The 17485-nt window shown below is 65.6% G+C and overlaps 3 protein-coding genes across 7 annotated transcripts in view; 2 read left to right on the top strand and 1 right to left on the bottom strand.

Annotated features, from left to right (window-relative positions):
- RECQL5 (RecQ like helicase 5) overlaps positions 1–17485 on the bottom strand; it is a 31384-nt gene that overhangs the window by 5808 nt on the left and 8091 nt on the right. The window contains exon 7 of the mRNA XM_045836872.1: positions 16454–16533. Within this exon, the coding sequence (XP_045692828.1) occupies positions 16454–16533 (80 nt within the window). The remainder of the gene's footprint in view (positions 1–16453; positions 16534–17485) is intronic.
- On the top strand, positions 156–10071 carry SMIM5 (small integral membrane protein 5). 5 transcript variants are annotated; one of them, XM_045836874.1, is made up of 4 exons: positions 156–663; positions 1496–1675; positions 6867–7026; positions 7410–10071. In XM_045836874.1, the coding sequence occupies exons 3-4, from the start codon at positions 6900–6902 to the stop codon at positions 7508–7510; spliced, it is 228 nt and encodes a 75-aa protein (XP_045692830.1). In that variant the 5' UTR covers positions 156–663; positions 1496–1675; positions 6867–6899; the 3' UTR covers positions 7511–10071. The 5 variants fall into 5 exon arrangements, with proteins under 5 accessions (XP_045692830.1, XP_045692829.1, XP_045692833.1 ...); XM_045836873.1 differs by lacking the exon at positions 1496–1675; XM_045836877.1 differs by lacking the exon at positions 1496–1675 and having other exon boundaries at positions 156–662; positions 6861–7026.
- On the top strand, positions 9509–16447 carry SMIM6 (small integral membrane protein 6). The gene is made up of 5 exons (XM_045835986.1): positions 9509–9624; positions 10741–10888; positions 13185–13252; positions 13461–13716; positions 13848–16447. Exons 1-5 carry the CDS (start codon positions 9509–9511, stop codon positions 14037–14039), a joined length of 780 nt encoding a protein of 259 aa, XP_045691942.1. The 3' UTR covers positions 14040–16447.

Consider the following 17485-nt stretch of genomic DNA (forward strand, 5'->3'; position numbering starts at 1 on the left):
GAGGGACCAGCCAGGGAGTTGCCTGAGGTGCAGGTTGGGTTGGTGGGGGTTCCAGCTGAAAAGTCCTCCTGAGGGCAGGGCAGGGGCCCAGGGGCTGGGCGTGCTGGGGGCCCCCTCCCTCCCCACTCCACACCCCTCCGCACTCCACACCTCAGCGGGAACCTCCCTGGGGTCCTCTGTGCCAGGGAACAGAACGCCGACCTCGCTTTCTTCAGCTCCCGGCCCAGGCCTGGCCCGGCCCACGCGGCCTAGCACACACCCACCAGGAGGGAGAGGAAGAGGAGGAACGAGCCAGAGGGAGCCCGGCGCATTCCTGCAGACCTCCTGGGGCAGGACGAGCTCCCAGCAGGGCCCCCGGCCCGCGCACAGGCAACAGCGGTGGCACCGGCACCCGCCGGCACCCGCCCGCCCCCGCACAGTGGCCGCCCTGTGTAATCTGACACTTGGCTCTCCTGGACGACCAACGAAAAGCTGGAGCCCAGATAGCAGCTGACGGAGCCGCGGGCCCAGAGGAGCGGCGTCCAGGGAGCAGCACCGGGTCACCGAGGAGGCGTCTGAGGAGAGGAGGTGCCGGCGGCAGCCTGTGGGAAGCAGCCCGCCCGCTGACAGTGCCTGGCTCCCAGCACCTGCGTCCGCCCCCAGCACCCACACCTGAGCTCCCAGGTGAGTGACCACAGACGGCGGGGGGGGGGGGTAATGAAGGGAACGGAGCAGCAAGAGCCCCCTGCCCCAAGGGTGGAGGGCCACAGTTTACTACGGGGGGGAGGGGGGACGACACACACGTGTCCGTCTTCCAGACGGCCTCCTGTTCAGACCTGGGCTCTCCCTGCTTTTGCTGGGACCCAGCACAGGGGACCAGAGGCCAGACCCACAGCCTCCCTGAGGGCATTTCCTCCCTGCTGGCCGACCAGGCGGAGGGGCCCGGGGTGCCTGCTTCCTCTGCAAGTTACTTTAAGCTTTTCCCATCAGGGGGCTCAGCCGAGGGATGTGGCTGCCCCGGCTTGGGGGAGAAGCACCGCCTGCCCCCAGAGCCTCCCCTTTCCCCCAGGTCGAGGCAGAGCTTGCCCTGACCCCACTTCCCCCAGCCCCGGAGGCCCGGGGCAAGGTCTGTCCAGCCACTGCTGACCCCCAAGGGCACCCCGCCCATCTGTGTCCAGGACTAGAGCAGCAGCTGCCACCGACTGTGAGGGGCTTTGTAACAGGGTGCAGCCAGGCCCCCCCAATTGGGATTTGTAACGGGGTCCAGAACTCAGAGTGTCCAGGAAACACAGATGTCAAAAATATGTACAGTTGTCCGAGGGATGGGACACGTGGAGCAGGGCCAGAGTTACTTTGCATATCAACAGTGCGCAAATAACCACAAAAACGGTCATTGACATATCTGGAACTTGTAGCTGGTTTCTAAGTTAAGTAGCTGTGGCCACGCCCTGGGCCAGGGGGATGGGAGCGACTTCCACCCTGGATGTCACTGGGAGGCAACCCCCCCTGGTCACAGGGCCTGCGTGAGAGCTCGGAGGAGGAGGTCGGCTCCACGCCACGGGGCCGTGCCTGCCTGGACTCACGGTGGCAGCTCGGAAAAGCTGGAAAAACACGGAAAGCCGGCAGGTGTGGCTGATTGTGGACGGAGTCAGAGACGGGCCTGCCGAGGGAGATTCGCGCCCGGATTTAAACCCAGGTGCGGCAGCCACAGGGGTGGGAGCCACGCGGTTTGCAGGGCTGACCCCGTGGTTTGGGGGCTCCTTGAACCACGCAGCTCAGGAAGCGGGGAGGCAAGATGCAGCAGCGATGCGGGGCGCTCCCTCTCAGCAGTTTGGAAGAACGCGGGAGAGACGCTGCGGGAAGGAAGGGGGTGAAAGGGCTCTCTTGCTGGTGCGCCCTGAGAAGGTGCCACGCGGGTCTGGATTGAGAACTGGAGGTCACAGCAACACAGCTGATGGTGCTGGGAACCCCGGGGGGCCTCCCAACCGCGCACATTATCACTGGGGAGAACCGGGGGCTGCCTGAGCCACGGACTTCTATTTCTTTTCCTGAGATGCGGTACCCCAGACCGGGCAAAGTGGGGAAGGAAGGACTGTGTGTGTTTGTGGGTGTTTTAAGGGACTCTGGGATTTCAACAAAGACATCAAGTCATTACTCTAAGTCTGTGTAACTTTCGAATAAATTGTTCCTTTCCTTTCCACCAATCTCTGACATTCAGAGTTATAATTCCCTGGCGGTGGGCAAGGTGAACCTAGGTCAGGGGGACCCCGGGAGAGGGGGGGTCCTTTCAGGAACAGCTTGGCCAGCTCACTGCCAGGGGTTCTCGGCCCGGGGCCCCCCCAGGCTCTCACTGAGATGCCCACAGGTCTCCCCAAACGCCGCACCAGAAACGAGAGGGCCAGACTCTAAGCCCAGGGTCGGGCGGGGAGAAGGGGAAGACAGGGAACAGAGGAGACTGGGGGAGCTTCTGCCCTGCTAGCCAGCCCTCTGCTGCACCCCGTGAGGCTGGCCTGACCCCAAGACGGTTCTCCACGCAGCACGGAGAGGGGCCCTCCTTGGCGGGGCCCTGGGAGCCAAGGCCGGCTGACTCCTCCTGCCTGCCTCCCCGCCCGCACCCCCCCCCCCGATGTCTTCCCCAAAGCAAACAGGCTGGTATCTACTTAGGAAAAACACGCTGTAGGAAAGAGTGGAAACCGAGGGTCAGCCTGAGTGTTCCCGGCTCAGCAGAGGCGGCGGGATCTGGCCTGGGCTGGTGGCCGGGCAGCTGCTGGTGGAGAGAAGGGACAGGCGTGGGGCTGCGCCCGAGCCGGCAGGGGCCGTGGTGAGCCCATGGCTGCACCCGCTGGCTCCTCCCCCCGAGACCCCTCTGGGCCCACAGGACACAGTTGGACTGGGTCCCCTGACAAGAACACGGTCCCTGAGCTGGGACAGCAGGGTACTGCCCAGTTTCTGGGTCTTCAGGAGTAATCGCCAGCAGCACGAGGGATTCCTCCGGCCCTGAAAGGCCACAGGGCCGGGGAAGGGGGACCCGCCGAGGGTTCAAGTGTCCACGTCCCACAGCAAGTTGGAGCCAAGGCCACGGCGGGGGGGGGGGGGGCGGAAGCCGCTCGCCGCCTCACCGGCCAGGCCTCCCACAGGCCTGGGTTGTTATTCACTCCAGCTGTTTCCCAAACAAGGCGATGCCCTGGGGGCGAGCGTGGCCTTAAACCAGCCCTGACAAAATAACCACAAAATAACCAGGAAATAACCAGGCAGAGCAGGAAACCCTGTGGGCCTTGTGCCATCCACACCTGCACCTGTCAGTCCCCAAAGCACCTGCCTGCTGCCCCCGGGGAGCTGGAGTATCAGTTTTGGAGTATCAGCAGGAGGAAACTGGAAGCTTCAGTAGGAGGGCAGGTATCTGCCCTGACGGCTTTGTCTGGAGGTGCCCTGCTCCAGGAGATGACACCCACAGGAATGTCACCTGGTCCGCCCGCTCTGCCTGTCTTCCTCTCTGCCTCGCTCACTTGCCCCCTCCGCTGGCTGCCACCGCAGCCTGGAGCACCCCGGGAAGGCTCCACGCAGGGCTGTGCAGGCAGGCAGCTGGGGCTGCTCCCCAGACCCCGGGGCCGGGAAAGTCACCGCCTGCTCTGGCCGTTTCCCACGGATGAAGTACTGAGCACAGGGCTGGGAGGGACTCTGGTTTCCCCGGTTCACAGGCAGCAGGTACGCTTTGGAAGGAGTTTGGTGGACCTGAGATACAGAGACCAGAAAACCAGAGAAACTGGACTTCCCGCCCTTCTCCCTCCGACCCTCCGACCCGGGAAGGTGCAGGGAGGGGAGGCAGCCGGCCCCAGGGCGCCCACTTTCCCGGGGGCCGCAGCTGGGAACACTCAGGGCTCCCTGCAGAGCAACTGCCAGGGCACAAGCCACACGGTCACCTGACTGCCGCTGGCTATATTGGGCGCCAGGCGCCCCCTTGGCCTTGCTTTAAATAGCCCGCTGGGAAGGCCACCTGAGACCCGCCGGAATGTGCCTTCTGCCTCTGAGGAAAGAGAGGCCCCTCCACCCTCCAACCCCCTGCGGTCCCGCTCAGGACCCTTCCGCTCAAGCCCAAGCTGGAAATGCCACCACCTCCACTGAGAAGCCCGGGGGCTCCTCGTCCGTCTTTGGGGCAGGAGGGCCTTGTCCAGCGGCCCCACTCCCGTTCCCCGTGCAGACGGGGTCCAGGGAGCGGCCCTGGCCTGGGCGAGGCTGGCTCACCCGGGGCCCCAGAGGCCCTGGGCGAACAGCCGTGATGCTGTCCCCCGCCACGGCCTGCCGCTGCGACGCAGAGCGGCAGTCTTCCCAGAGCGGGGCGCGGGCCCCCTGGGCGGGAGTCCGCAGCAGCTTTCCGCTGTCACAAGTCCCCGGAGGGTGGCTGACTTCAGAGCCGCAATTTCCGATCAACAAACCCCGCCTTTCCCGTGCAGCAATTCTGCCCTTGCCCAACCAGGGCCACCTTCCTCCTCCCTGCTCTGAAGGTCACGCCCCTCTGCCAGCCCTCTCTAGGGAGAAAGCTCCCCCCGGCCCACTGCCCGCCCCGGTTAAGGAGTGTCTGAGCCTTACAGGAGGCAGTGCAGGCCCCGGGCCAATCGGGCTGCAGAAGCCAGACCCCGTGCAGCCGGAACTGGAGCCAGAGGAGCAGCCCTGTGCCTCTGCCCTGTGTGCTCTCCCCCAGGACGGGGCCCAGCAGGCAGGCTGTGGGCCACCCAGGGCCCCCGGGGGCAGGGATGCCCACAGGCCCCGGGACAAGGGAAAGGCCCGCTCCACTGGTCAACAGGGGGGATTCGGTTTAGTGGGACCACGGGAGCGAGATCCACCCTATGCTTGGGAAGGAATTCGGCGCACCCGAGACAGAAAGGCAGGCGAGGTCTGTGCCTCTGGTGGTTCCCACAGAGCAGGTGTGGCCTTGGCCTGGTGAGTGGTGTGCCTGGTACCAGCAGGGTCCCAGGCTCCGGAGGGTGGGCCGGGGCTGCGCGCGCAGAGCCCACCAGCTTCCAACGGGCTCTGGGGCCCAGGTCACGGGGCTGGCGCACCGCAGGGGCAGTGCCCGCGGTCAGCTGTCCGGAGCTGACTTATCTTGCTGGTCAGAGAGCAGGCTCCCCGAGGCAGGCCCACACTGAGAGACGGCGGGGGGCAGCAGCGGGGACGCCGGCCTGACCCTGTCCTGCTGTGTGACCCCGAGAAGTCCCTTCCCCTCTTAGCTCTCAGCGTCCCCGTTCGTAAAAGAAAGGAGGCAGGTGGTGTAGTAACCTGTGGTGCTCTAGGAGGCCACGCCTCAGTACCTCTGCAAACTGGGGTCCTGGCCTCCTTTGCGGAGGCGGGACGACCCTGGGTGGGTTGAGAGGGGAGATGGGAGGTTTCTGGAGTGGAAGCCTCCTGCTTCTGACCGTAAGCCGTCGGTCTGACTTCCTGGGAGCCGTCACCGCCTGCCCTCCCATCACCACATGAAAGCAGCCCCCCGTCTCCTGCTTGCTTCCCCCGCCTTCACCTCACACGCCACGAACACTCTGGAACGAAGGACCCGGGCGGAACTCCCCCGAGGTCTTCGAGGAGGGTCACGGGCAGTGTTCGCAGAGGAGTAACTGGCCCCCAGAGCCGCCCGGCTCGCCGGCGCTGACCAGGCCCCGCCCAGAGGGCATCATGTGAGCTGGGCCCCTCCCTGTGCCAGGCTCCGCGCTGCCAGGCGGCCTCGAAGGACGAGTGTCTGGCCCGCATTACAGGGAGGGACAGACCCGGAGACGAAGGGACTCGTCCCGTCGGCAGAGCAGGAAGGGGGGCAGCGCTCAGACCACGGGTGGCACAGGCGGTGCTCCGCGGCAGGCAGATGACAGAACCACTGGAGAAATTACTTTGAGGCGGCGATGCAGGCGGCACGTGCCGGTGGCCTGCCAGGCCCTGAGGGACTGAGGCGGAAGAGGGGCAGGAGTGTCCTGGGGGCCCCCCGAGGGACACACGGGCCAGTGTGAGGCCCCACCCCTGCCGATCGGGGCTGCCCTAGAAGGAGTGGGGTGGGCTGTGGTAGCGGGTGGGGGGCTCCCACGGCAGCCAGAGGGGCTGGAACAAAGGCCGCACACCGCAGGGAGGACGGGGGCGGGGCGGTGGCACCTGTGGGAGAGACCGGCTCCAGGGACCGCAGCCACGTCGGGAAAGCCCGCCTGGCGAGGCGGGGGACGCGGCAGCCGTAACTGGAGCCCGAGGCCTGGCACACGCCCCTAGCCACCTGTCGGCCTCTCCGGGGCTGGAGCCGCCCTGGGGAGCGGGTCCGGGCCGGGCTGGCTCACGCGGCCCCTGGTCTCTGTGTAAAGGCCCTGGCTCCCCATGTCCGCGGTGAGGCCTGGGGGAGGGGGCTCTGCCGCATCTCACGCCCGACTCACAGACCGGGCCTGGGCCTCCCGGGCTGACAGAGCCAGTGGGCCGAGCCGCCACACACCTGGGGCAGGTGTGAGAGCAGAGGCGGCCCTCCCGGCGGCCCAGAAGCGCGGGCCGGAGCCAGCAGGGCAGGGAGGGATTGGCCAGACTAGCCCTGGGGTGCCCGGTCCCATTCTGAAGAGGACCCCTGGGGAAAACCTGAAGGGACACAGTGTCATCCCTTCCTCCCGGCAGGAGAACTCCGTGTGAGCAAAGAAGCTGGGCGGGTGGAGAGGTGGGGGGCAGTGCCAGCCAGGTGAGGGCGGGCGGCCGCCGCAGAGCAGAGGGGCCCCACGGGCTCCCCAGCAGCGCCCCCCTCAGAGCCGCCAGAGCCGCCAGAACCCAGAGGGCCGAGGCCGACAAACCCGTTCTGCAGGCTGCAGGGAGCGAGAGGGCGGAGGCCCGGCCCTGGCCCCGGCCCGCGGGGACTCAGGCCCTGTCTCTGCTCCGCGCAGCCCGGCGGGAACCCCGCGGGAACCCCGGTCGGCATGGCAGTGGCCGACTTCGTGCAGGAGGTGAGCGCCGTGGGGCAGAGGCTGCTGCTCAAGCTGCAGAGGCTGCCGCAGGCGGAGCCCGTGGAGATCGTGGCCTTCTCCGTCATCGTCCTCTTCACAGGTCGGTCGGTGGGGCCCCGAGCCTCTCCCCGGCTCTTCCGGGCACCGGGGGGAGGGGGAGGGGCGGGGACGAGACCACGGTGTGGGCCCGGGGGCTGGTGGGGGCGGCCTGGGGGCTCCCAGGCGGAGGAGCAGAAACGAGGGGTTTCCCCCAGTCCTGAGACGTGCTGCTTGAGTGACGGGCTGGGTGGCGCTGGGCACCAGAGGCTCCCAGCATTGCAGCCGGGGACGGAGGGAGCGGAGCCCTGGCAGGCGGACGAGGTGCGGCAGGGAGGGGGTCCGGGCCCCCACACCTCCGAGGGGCTGCTTCGGAAGGAGGCAGGCATCCTCTCTCTCCTCACCTTGGGGTTCCCTGTGCCCGCCCCCCCCCCCCGCATCCTCCAGCCGCCGTGCTGCTGCTGCTGCTGCTGGTCGCCTGTAGCTGCTGCTGCGCCCACTGCTGCTGCCCGGAGCAGAGGGGCAGGAAGGCCCAGGCGCGGCGGTGACTCCGCCATGAGGGACGGAGGCCAACCGAGGAGACGCTGGAGAGGAGTCTGCCGGGGCCACGGCCCGGGTGTCAGCCTGGCCCTGCAGCCCTGACCCCGCAGCCCTGACCCCTCAAGACCGAGATCCACTGTCACAGCGCGGGCCCTGCCCAAGGACCGGACCGAGAGACAGGAAAGCTCGTCGGGGAAACAAGGGCTGTTCCGGTCCTAAAGCTTCCCTCCCCCCGCCAGTGAACATGGCGCGGAGGAGGGGCCGGCGGTGTCACGGACGGAGTCAAGCGCCCGGGTGCCGGCCTACCTGCACTTGTCAACGAAACACAGGAGCGGGTTGCTGCCCTGCGGGGAGCTGGCCCCGGGGTTCTGCTGCACCACGCCGAAGAGGAGGGCCCGACCACGGGGACTTCGTGCAGTGGCGGGGGGACCCCGCGCCCCCACCAGCGCGGGCCGCGCAGATACTCCAGCCAGTGTTGGCCTGTCTCTCCCCAGCAACAGCTTTTCGGGGGGGTTTTTCCGTGGCGCCGGGCTCCTGGGCTGTGCCCCGTGCATCAGTGCATCAGCAAGGTCACATGCCAGAACTCCAGGGGCGTGACCAGTGGCTGGCTATCTTTTCAGGCCCCTGCTCTCCCCGTGCCCGTGAAAGCTGGAAAAGGCGCAGGCACGAAGGCCACCCAGGAGGGAATGCCGCGGAACCAGTGAGGCGAGTGGGGGAGCTCTGGTCAAGCACTAGCTGCTAACGAGCTCCGACCCCCAGACTCCCACTCTGCAGTGACAGACGCTGTGTGTGCCCCAGGCAGGTGCTGGCTCAGAGGCGCCACTTAAAAGCATCCACTGCCATTAACTCGGGCGGGCACAGCTTGCACTAGCAGGCTCACCTTGCACTAGCAGGCTCAGGCCCCCGACTTTTCCCAAACTTCTGGAGAAAGAGAAGACAGGTCAGGCCCCTACAACTGACCACGACCTGTGTCCCGGCGCCTTCACCCTCCCCCCATTTGTGTGCCAGACTGCCAGGGTTCAAGTCTCCCCCTCCCCAAGTCGCCAGCTGTGGGAATGCAGGTGAGCTACGCCACCTCCCTGAGCCACATTTTCTCCCCGTGACGAGGGGCCAGTCCTGGTAACTGCCTCCCGGGGCGAGCCTGTGGGGATAAGCTAAGACGACCTAGGTCGAGCACGTGTGAGCTCTCTGCGGGTGTGAGTGGCTCCTCTGCACGGGGGCCGGCCCCGAGCGACACGGGCCATTGTAACGGCGGGTCCTGCTGAAATGCAGCCCGGCCCTGCCACCCGCTCCACCTGCTTTCCCCGCCAGAGAGCTTTCCAGGCAGAGGCGCCGCCCAGGGGTGACGGCAGGGGAGGGACGGCTCCGCGCTACCTCCCCTCCTGCCCACCGGACCCCAGGGCCATCAAAGGTCCTCATTTCTCACACGCCTCTGTTGCCGTGGCCCGGGCAGCCGTGCTCTGCCTGCTTGGGGACAGAACCCGGTCTGCTCAGAAAACAGGGAGTGGGGAGGGGACGCCAGCCGCTGCCACCACCCGTCACCGCCACCCTGGAGCTGGCGGGCAAGCAGAAGCAGTTTCTCTGGCTGGCTTCACTTCCTGGTGTCCCGGGACCTGTCGGTTTGGTTTCGGCTGAAGACCCGGAGAGGAAGTGCTTGCACACAAGACAGAGGAAATCCAGGAGTCTGCCGGCGCCCTCCGCCCCGCCGGGACCACCCAAGAACGGGATGCGGAACAGGGACAGCCATGGTGATGCCGGTGATGGCGTAAAGGCAGCTAGAACCACTGAGGGCTCACACGTGTGCTCAGGCGGCGTCCTAGGATTCCGACGCCGACGGGTGCACCGAACCCTCACAACAGCATCCGTGCTGCAGGCGGCATTATCGCGCCCATTTTAAAGACGAGGATACGGAGCCTCAGCAACGCTAGGGAGCCTAAGTCCACCTGAGGCAGGACAGGAAAAGCTGGGAGAGTCCCTTTGCAGGGTGGACAGGGAAACTGACACAGATGGCTGAACAAACGTGCCGAGTGATTCACAGCCGGGAGCTGGCCGCCTCCCCTGGAGATGGCACCTGGGCCTCGGCTGTAGTTCAGCCCCAGGCCCAGAAAAGCAGCAAAACCAGGTGGGTGAGGCCAGGGCCGGCCTGCAATGCCTAATGACCCCCTGTCACCGACCAATCCGTGGAGACCAGGGTCCTGAGAGGGTGCACCTGGAGAACTGATGCGTACCTGCGGAGACCTCCCTGGAGACCGCCCCTAAAACTGCTGCCTGCCAGAGGGATACTCGCGCCTCAAGACAGAGGGCCCAGCTGGGGAGCAGCCCGAGCCGTTCCCTTCCCCCACAGGCAGCATCTCCCGAACTCTGAGGGGCCCCGAGACTTGCAGTCAGGGGAAAATGGGCAGCAGCAGCCTGCAGCTTGTGCCCAGTGGACCCCCTGAACCCGGCCCCAAGGCCCCCTTTTCTCCGACTTCCCAGGAAGCAGAGGCAGCCCGGCCTGGGCTCTCCGGTGGCTTCTCCTGTCCAAGCCCTCCCTTGTTTCTCTGTGCCCAGCTGTAATAAACACACTCACAGTCACCTGGACTCGCACTGTGAAGTCTTTCCTGCACAAGGTCAAAACCCGACACACTCCCAGCTGGCCCCGGCAGTCCCGCCCAGGGCCAGGCCCTTGCCTGGTGACAGGACCAGCAGGAAGGTGGCAGAGCCAGTCCCTGGGCCCAGCGCAGGCCGGCAGCAGAGGCCCTGCTCGCCGTGCCCAGGCCCAGGCCCTCCCAGCTGCAGAGCGGATAAGCCTCCGATTCCATCACCCTCCGTCAACCAGCCCGGACACCCACACCCAGAGCTGCCTCACAGTGACCTCCCGGTGCGCGGGTGGGGCCCAACCAGGTCGCCCTCTCGGAAGTAACGCATAGGGAAGTGGGGGGGCAGGGCGCCACGGGAAGCCCTGGGTTCAGGAGCCCCTCCAACAGCGCAGCACCCCCCCACCCCACCCCCGTCCCCCAAGACTTTTCCTGAAGCAGCTTTTCAGCAGCATCAGGGACGTCCCTTCCTGAAGGTGGCCCAACCTGAACCTCTTCGCTTAGAAGACTCTGGCTTCCTGGTCCAGGTGCCAAGAGGTGGGGGCCACACGGACAGCCCTGGGTACCGCCAGGCTGGCTGGCTGGTTTGTTTGCATTTTTCCCCACCAGACCAGGCAGTACCTAACTGCTGAGTCCCAGTCAGACACTGTGTCTGCCCCTAGAAGGCTGGCCCCTCCCCACTCCTCGGCAAACTGGGGCACCCTGAGCCCCGCCACCGATCTGGCCAAGTCCAGGGCAGGCTTCAGTCCCTTTCAGCGCAACCAGCCAGACCTGCTCCTGCTCCAGCGCCACACTCGGCAGCGGGCTACGGTGCGCTCCCGGCACAGGCCGCTCCCAGCGCGGGCCGCTCCCAGCGCGGGCCGCTCTGGGGCAGACGGGAGTGGAGAGGCGGCAGCGACACCTCCACTGTGGGAGAGCACAGACAGACAGAGAGGCGCGGCGAGGTGGGTGGGGGCCATGGGAGCGGTGGCCTGCAGGGTGTCTTGGGCCCAGAGAATGTCTGGCTGACTCCAGACCCAAAATCTCCCCACTCCCGCTGCCAGGGCGGCACCCTGCACCAAGCCCCCGAGGTCGCTGCAGCAGCGTCCGAGCCAGGTTCCCGGCTCACTCCCGGTCCCTTCGTGCCCACCCTCCCCCCCCAGCTGTGACCTCTGGGGGCTCCCGGTTCCTCAGAAGGGTTTCACTCTGCACTTAAGATCCATGCACTTGACCGTCCGCACAACATGCCTTATCAGACACTACAGGAAGGTCGTGTATACTAAGGTCCCCAAGAATCCCACGGGCAAAACCTGGCAGAGCGCACAGGAACTGGTTCTCTCCTGAATCTGTTTTCTCAAACGCTGACGTCTGACAGCAACCTACAGTGAAACCTTCACAGGGGCTGACGGAGTTTGCGTGTGGGGAGTACCAGTTCCAGAGCAGAAAAAAACGGAGGACAAATTAGTTTTATCCCTGCAGACGGTATCCTTGCTTCCCTTGGGACCTGCCACCTTCCACGGAGCCCTGACCCCTCACTTCAATTCCCACACGGTCTCCAGTCTCCCCGTGCACCCCCTCCTCCCAGGGGTGTCCGGCCCCTCGGTCCCAGCCAGGCTCTGGCACAGGCACTGACAGTGGTGCCCCCCCCCACCCCGGGGCTCTTCCCCGAGTGCGCGTTTGCCGACGGGAGTTCCTGAGTTGCCCAGTTTTGCTCCGTGATGCAGAGCAAAAGCTTAAAGGCAACTGCAAAGAACGTGAGTGTGAGATCCTCCTGGACTTTTACAGAATGTTTACTGTTGTCTGCATCAATATTTCGACGGGAATGTTAGCTGAGTGTTTCCAAAGTTACTCCGAGGTGGTCAGAGAGGTCACTCCAGAAAGGGCCTCCCTCCACCCCGCTTGCCCCGAGTGGGGTGCAGCGCAGCCTCGGAGCGCGGGCGGGGAGCCAGGGCGGGCGGCGGGGCTCCTGGCCAGAGTGGCCGAACCTGCTCCCCAGCTGCAAGATTGGGGTTTCGGCCACTGTTGTTGCCTCAGTGCATTGTGTAATTCCTAAGTGCAATTATGTAATTACAGTGACAACAGTGACAGCAGCCACAAACAGGTCTGGGGACAGGCGGCTGACTCTCGATAAGCGCCCAGCGTAATGATGGGGAGGAAGCGCGGGGGTGCACCAGGGACCAGCCGCGGGCTGGGAGCGGCCAGCAGGCCAAGGGCGTTAGTCAAGGCGTTCCCCAGGAGAGAATGCAGAGTGCGGGGCAGGCCGGGTCAGCGGAGCCGTGATCGTTAAGAGGGGCTTCGCCGAACTCGCCCATTGGTGTCTCCTCGCACCTGGCTGCATGCTGGAATCGCCTGGCATGCGGGGCTCAGACGAGCCCAGAGACCGAGGTACGTGGTCCGGGTGGGGCCTGGGCATAGGCATTCAGACCAGTCCCTGGATGGTCCCACCGGCCAGGCCGAGGGCCAGTGCGCGGGGATGTGAGCCCTGGGAAGGCAGGGCCTGCCCCTCCTGGTTCACACGCCACGGCGGGCACCTGAACCCTGTCTCCTAGAGGAGTGCGTGGCGGCCACCAGCTTTCACGAGCCAAGGCCCTGCCTCCACTCCCACGTCCCGGCTGCCCTGTCACACCGGGGGGTAGGAGCCAGCCACGTGAAGCAGGACCCAGAGCCTCGCTGGTGGTGACACTCCTTCCCAGAAACGAGTTCCGGGAGGTACCTGTGGGAGCCGCGGTGAGCCGCGCACCCCGCACCGCGGGCAGGGGAGCCTGAGCTCTGGGCGGGTCCTAGCAGTCCACACCTCACCCAGACAGAGGTGCGGCGGAGGGGGGGGGGCAGGATCCAGCCTGGCAGACAGGCAGCCTGGGGCAAAGGCCCTGGGTCCCATCTCTCCCCCCACCGGCCCCATGATGTCACAGGAGGGCAGAATGCAGGTGAGGGGGCAAGTGCGAAAGGCAGGCCGGAACCAGGGGTTGCTAGGCAATGGGCCCCGGCCCACCTGTGCTCAGGTGAGAGCAAAGAAGTCTGGCCAAGGGCCACTGGGCAGTAAAAACACCCTTTCCTCCCAACAGGTGCCTCTCTGAGGCCCAGTGCAGCTCTGGCTACCCACTGACCTCTCCGGCGGGGCCCCCAGAGCGCGCCCCTCACCCTCACCCAGCTCCGCCCTGCCTCAGCCCGCGGGAGTGCGGACAGCAGGGTCAGGTAACGGCTCCTCCCCTCTCGGCCTGCCCCCCTCCAGCCGACCTCAGCGGTGCCTCCAGAAGCTCCTCGAGCCCCTCCCCCCGTCGGCCCCCACCGTTTGCAGCTGCCACGCAGGAAGTTTACAGAGGTCCCCGCTCGAGTCGGTCCACTCCTCCACATCCACGCTGATCCCTCAACGTGCTTCCCAAACGTGGGGCCACTGAGGCAGGACAAACAGGAAGGACCCCGAGCAGAGCTTTAGCGGAGGCGGTCCCAGGGGTGGGACAGGAAGTCCTCACCCATCCCAGCGCCGCTTAGGAGAGGACTGGCCAGTCCAGGGGCAGCGGCCGGGAAGAGCCCGAAGGCCCCTCCGTCGGTGCCCGCCCTCACTCCTGTTCCTACAGAGGAGGACAGTCCACTCGTCGCTGGCTGGAGGCGTCGAGCCCAGGGACTCGCCGTCGCTCCAGGGTCTGCTGGCCGCAGAGGTGGGCCAGCGGCACCCGGAGGCTGCTGCAGGGGGTGGAGTCGGGGCCGGGGTTGGGTGTGGGGGGCCAGCAGCGCCTGGGACAGGGCCCTGGAGAGGCCCCTGCACCCAGAGCCTCTGTCCCCGTCTCAGGTCCACATGGACACCCTGCTGACCGTCCCGAGCAGCCTCTGGAAGGACCAGTTCTGGGAGAACCCCTGGGACCAGGGCGGCCTGGCCGTGATCGGCCTGTTCATCGCCACGGTCCTGCTGCTCCTGTCGTTCGCCATGGTGTTCGGTGCGTCCCCTCCGCTTGAGAAGGCCGGCCGCTCCGAAGAGTCGTGACCTGACTTTCTGGGGGCCGGGAAGGGGGTGCCGCCTGTCACGCACTCCCCAGGCACGGTGCGTGGCCTCTCCCTCCAAGCCCTTTCAGCAGTCTGCAATTACACACTGTCGTGTGGCGACCTGACAGGGGCCCGTCTTCCTCACTGGACCCAGCACCGCAGAAGGCGGGGACGGCGGGCCCCTCTGGGCTCCCCACCGCGTCCACCGGGCCGGTGGGCCCGGCGGGGTTGGTACCCACCGGTGTCTGCTGGTTGAACGGACGAAGGGACCGAGGAGCAAAGCGAGCAGGGGGACAGAGGGTGCTGCTGGGCTGCTGGCTCCCCCGGTAGAGACGGCGGGAGTCCCGCTCAAGCCAGGCCTGCACCCCAGAACCATTCTCCCCTCTCGGACGAGTCGTCCGGCCTGCGGGCCGGAGGGTGCCTCACACCAATCGCCATCCTTTTGCCACTACAGGGTAGAGGGCCCTGCCATCCGTGAACAAGCCAACGCCCCCCACGGCCTTAGCTCAGAGGAAGCAGCGGCAGGAAGAAACGGGGGAAGCCCGCTGGCGTCCCACCCGGCGGCCCTCCTCGGGCCCCAGGGCCGTTGCTCCTGGTCCCAGAGGTGCCCCCGTGCACCCCGGGCCCAACGCCGCCGCCTCTCTCTGTGGGGATGTGCGCACCCCCGCCCGAGCCACCACACCGGCCCGCCCCCCGCTGCCAGGCGCTCCCCTTAGTGAACGGCTGCCTCACCTCCAGCCGCAAACCCAGACGTGCCTAGAAAAGGGGCAAATGTCCGGAGGGGAAGGGGCTGTTCCTTCCTGCTCTACACCACTGACGCGTTGCAGAAACACGCCCCGCACTCACAGAGCAGCGTCAGACCCAGCGACACCGGCGGGGCTATTCCGCCCCAGGGCCTGCCGGTCCTGGAGCCCGTGACCCTCCCGTGGGACGTACGGGGGATGAGGCTGCACGTGGGGCGACCGGAGCCCCGCCGGCACCCAGGCCCCCCAACACTTAAGAGGAGGAATCAGGGTAGAGGCCCCCAGGAAGACCTAGCCCCTTGGCATGTGGCAGCCGACCCTCTGGACAGCCCTACCGAGCCCAGACTCCTCCCAGACAAGAACCAGGCCAGGGCCGCTTCCGGCAGCGGGGACACTGACCAACAGCAAGGACACTTGGCCCTTCCACCCTCAGCACTTCCATCCAGGAGCCCGAGGCCCAATTTGGTGCCTCCCTGTCCTGGTGCCCAGACAGGGCTCCCCCCGGTCACAAGGGCCGTGGGTGCGGGCGGCCCTGAAAGTGTAGCCGAACCCCTCAGCACAGATGAGGGTGCCCCAAACCTGCTCTTGTCCCCGGGGCCGCATGAGGGCGGACCGCTTGCAGGAGGAAAGCGCTTCAGTCCAGGGGCCGCCGGCTCCTCAGCGAACAGGAGGGGCGGGCACCGAACCCAGGGCGCAGATGAGAGTCTCTGGTTTCCAGAGCGAGCCCCAAACACCTGCCGGACACCGGCAGCCAGCTCCACGCTTCCGGAGTCTCACCCCACCACGCAAACCCAGGGCGGCGCGCGCGCATGTGAAAATGCGCCCTGAGCGTCGGCAGGGCCGGGGTCCACGGCATCCGTCTGCCTCGAACTCTGTGGCCGCCACGTCTTGCACACACGTGTGCTCACCTCCGAGCCCGCGGCAACCACGTCTGCCTCATCTGCCTCCCGGGGCTGTCCCGTGAGATCTCGCCGACGACAGCAGAGGCATCAGTCTAAGAGCCTTCCAGACCAAAGGGCCGCCCACGCGCGCCGTGCTGCCGGCTGGTCCGGAATCCCCCCCGGACGCCCCTCGCAGACGCGCAGCAGCGCTGTGCTCGGGGCCGCCCTGCCACGGCCTGCCTGTCCCTGCAGCTACCCGGCGGCTCCTTGGTGACGCCGCTGCCGGCAGGTACAGAGGAAACAGGAAAGTGGGCGGGCCGGCGTGACGGGAGGAAAGCTGATTTCTCCCCAGTCACCTTACCCACTTGGCGAGGGGAACTGGCGGGTCACCCGCCGCTGTTCGTCCGGGTGAGAGTGGAGCCCACCAGTGGTCCAGCTCAGCGATGACCACGGTGCCAGTGGCTCGGGACTGGTCCGCTGACTCAGGACTGGGTCACTCACGGGGCCACCCACTCCGGAAGGGGGTAAGTTAGGGCGGACGGATGGATGACCACCCAAAATGCTCAGTCCTCACCCAGCCAGGGTTCCTGGGGCCTTCCAGGAAAGAGCGGAAGGGTACCGACCTCTAGGCCACCAGACAGGAAACGCCCCAGACCACGGCCTTCAGCAGGCAGGCGCCCCCTGGTGGCCCAAGTGCTGCCCCACAGCAGCTGGCGAACCGGCGGGTGCTGGAGGAGGAAAAGATCTCACTGACACTTCGCCCCGGAGAGACACGCACACAAGTCACTCACCCCGGCTCTTCACAGAAGTTCACCAGGGCATCGAAGGCCAAGAGAGCAGCTTTATCCGATGCTTTGTTCCCTCTCTTCTCCTGGAAACGAAGAATGACCATTTGTATGGTGATGACTGGGGGCGGGGGGGGGGGGTAGGGAGGGTAAATCGGGGGTAAACGGTGATGGGAGGAGCCTTGACTCGGGGTGGCGAACACACAGGACGATATGCAGATGATGTGTTACGACGGAACTGCACACCTGACACCTATGTAATTTCATTAACCGACATCACCCCAATAAAGTCAATTAACAAATTACAAAAAAAGAAATGGCCATTTAGTAAGTCTGACATAGTTGCACTGCTTATACCCCAAAAGACAATGAAAGAAAAAATATCAAATGACATTAAGAAAGCCACTTACAAAACAGTGCCCCCAAACCTGAGCGCGCATCAGAACCACCCGGGCAGCTGAAAAGAGTGGCCGGGGGCCTACCCCTGACTACTGAAGCGAACTTTCTGGAACTGGAGCCTTTGAGGGTGGATACTTTCAAAAAACCACTCACGCGATTGTCATGCAGAGGACCCAGAACTGGCCCCTGAGAACCACGGTAGAGGACGTGACCCAGTTTAATAGTGGATGCAGGCCCCAGGGCACGCACGGGCACAGGCACTCGGGGGGCAGGCGCACCCCCGTGTGCGGGGGGGGTGGGGCACTCGCACTGGAACGCTGACAGTGATCGCTCAGCGTGGGAACCCCTGTTGCCTTTTTGGGTTTCCCCCGGAACCTCACTCACTGAGGAGAAATGAGAGTCTTACATCGTCCCACTCGGACTTGGTACCCGCCCAGGGCCTGCCTGCTCTCTCCGGGGTTTTAGTTTTCTTCATCTGAATTGGGGGTTCTCGCCCCCGGCTGCGTATAAAAACCAACTGGGGAGCTTAAAAAAAAAATCTCTTGTTGATAGCCTGTAACCTTTACACGTAGGTATTTAATAAGCTTTGTTCTTGCAAATTAAGGTTTCATTTCCATTCCTAGGACCAATATTTACAAA

This window comes from Phyllostomus hastatus, unplaced genomic scaffold (assembly GCF_019186645.2).
Source record: "Phyllostomus hastatus isolate PE091 unplaced genomic scaffold, TTU_PhHast_1.1 phas_contig_210, whole genome shotgun sequence".
Taxonomy (NCBI): Eukaryota; Metazoa; Chordata; class Mammalia; order Chiroptera; family Phyllostomidae; genus Phyllostomus; species Phyllostomus hastatus.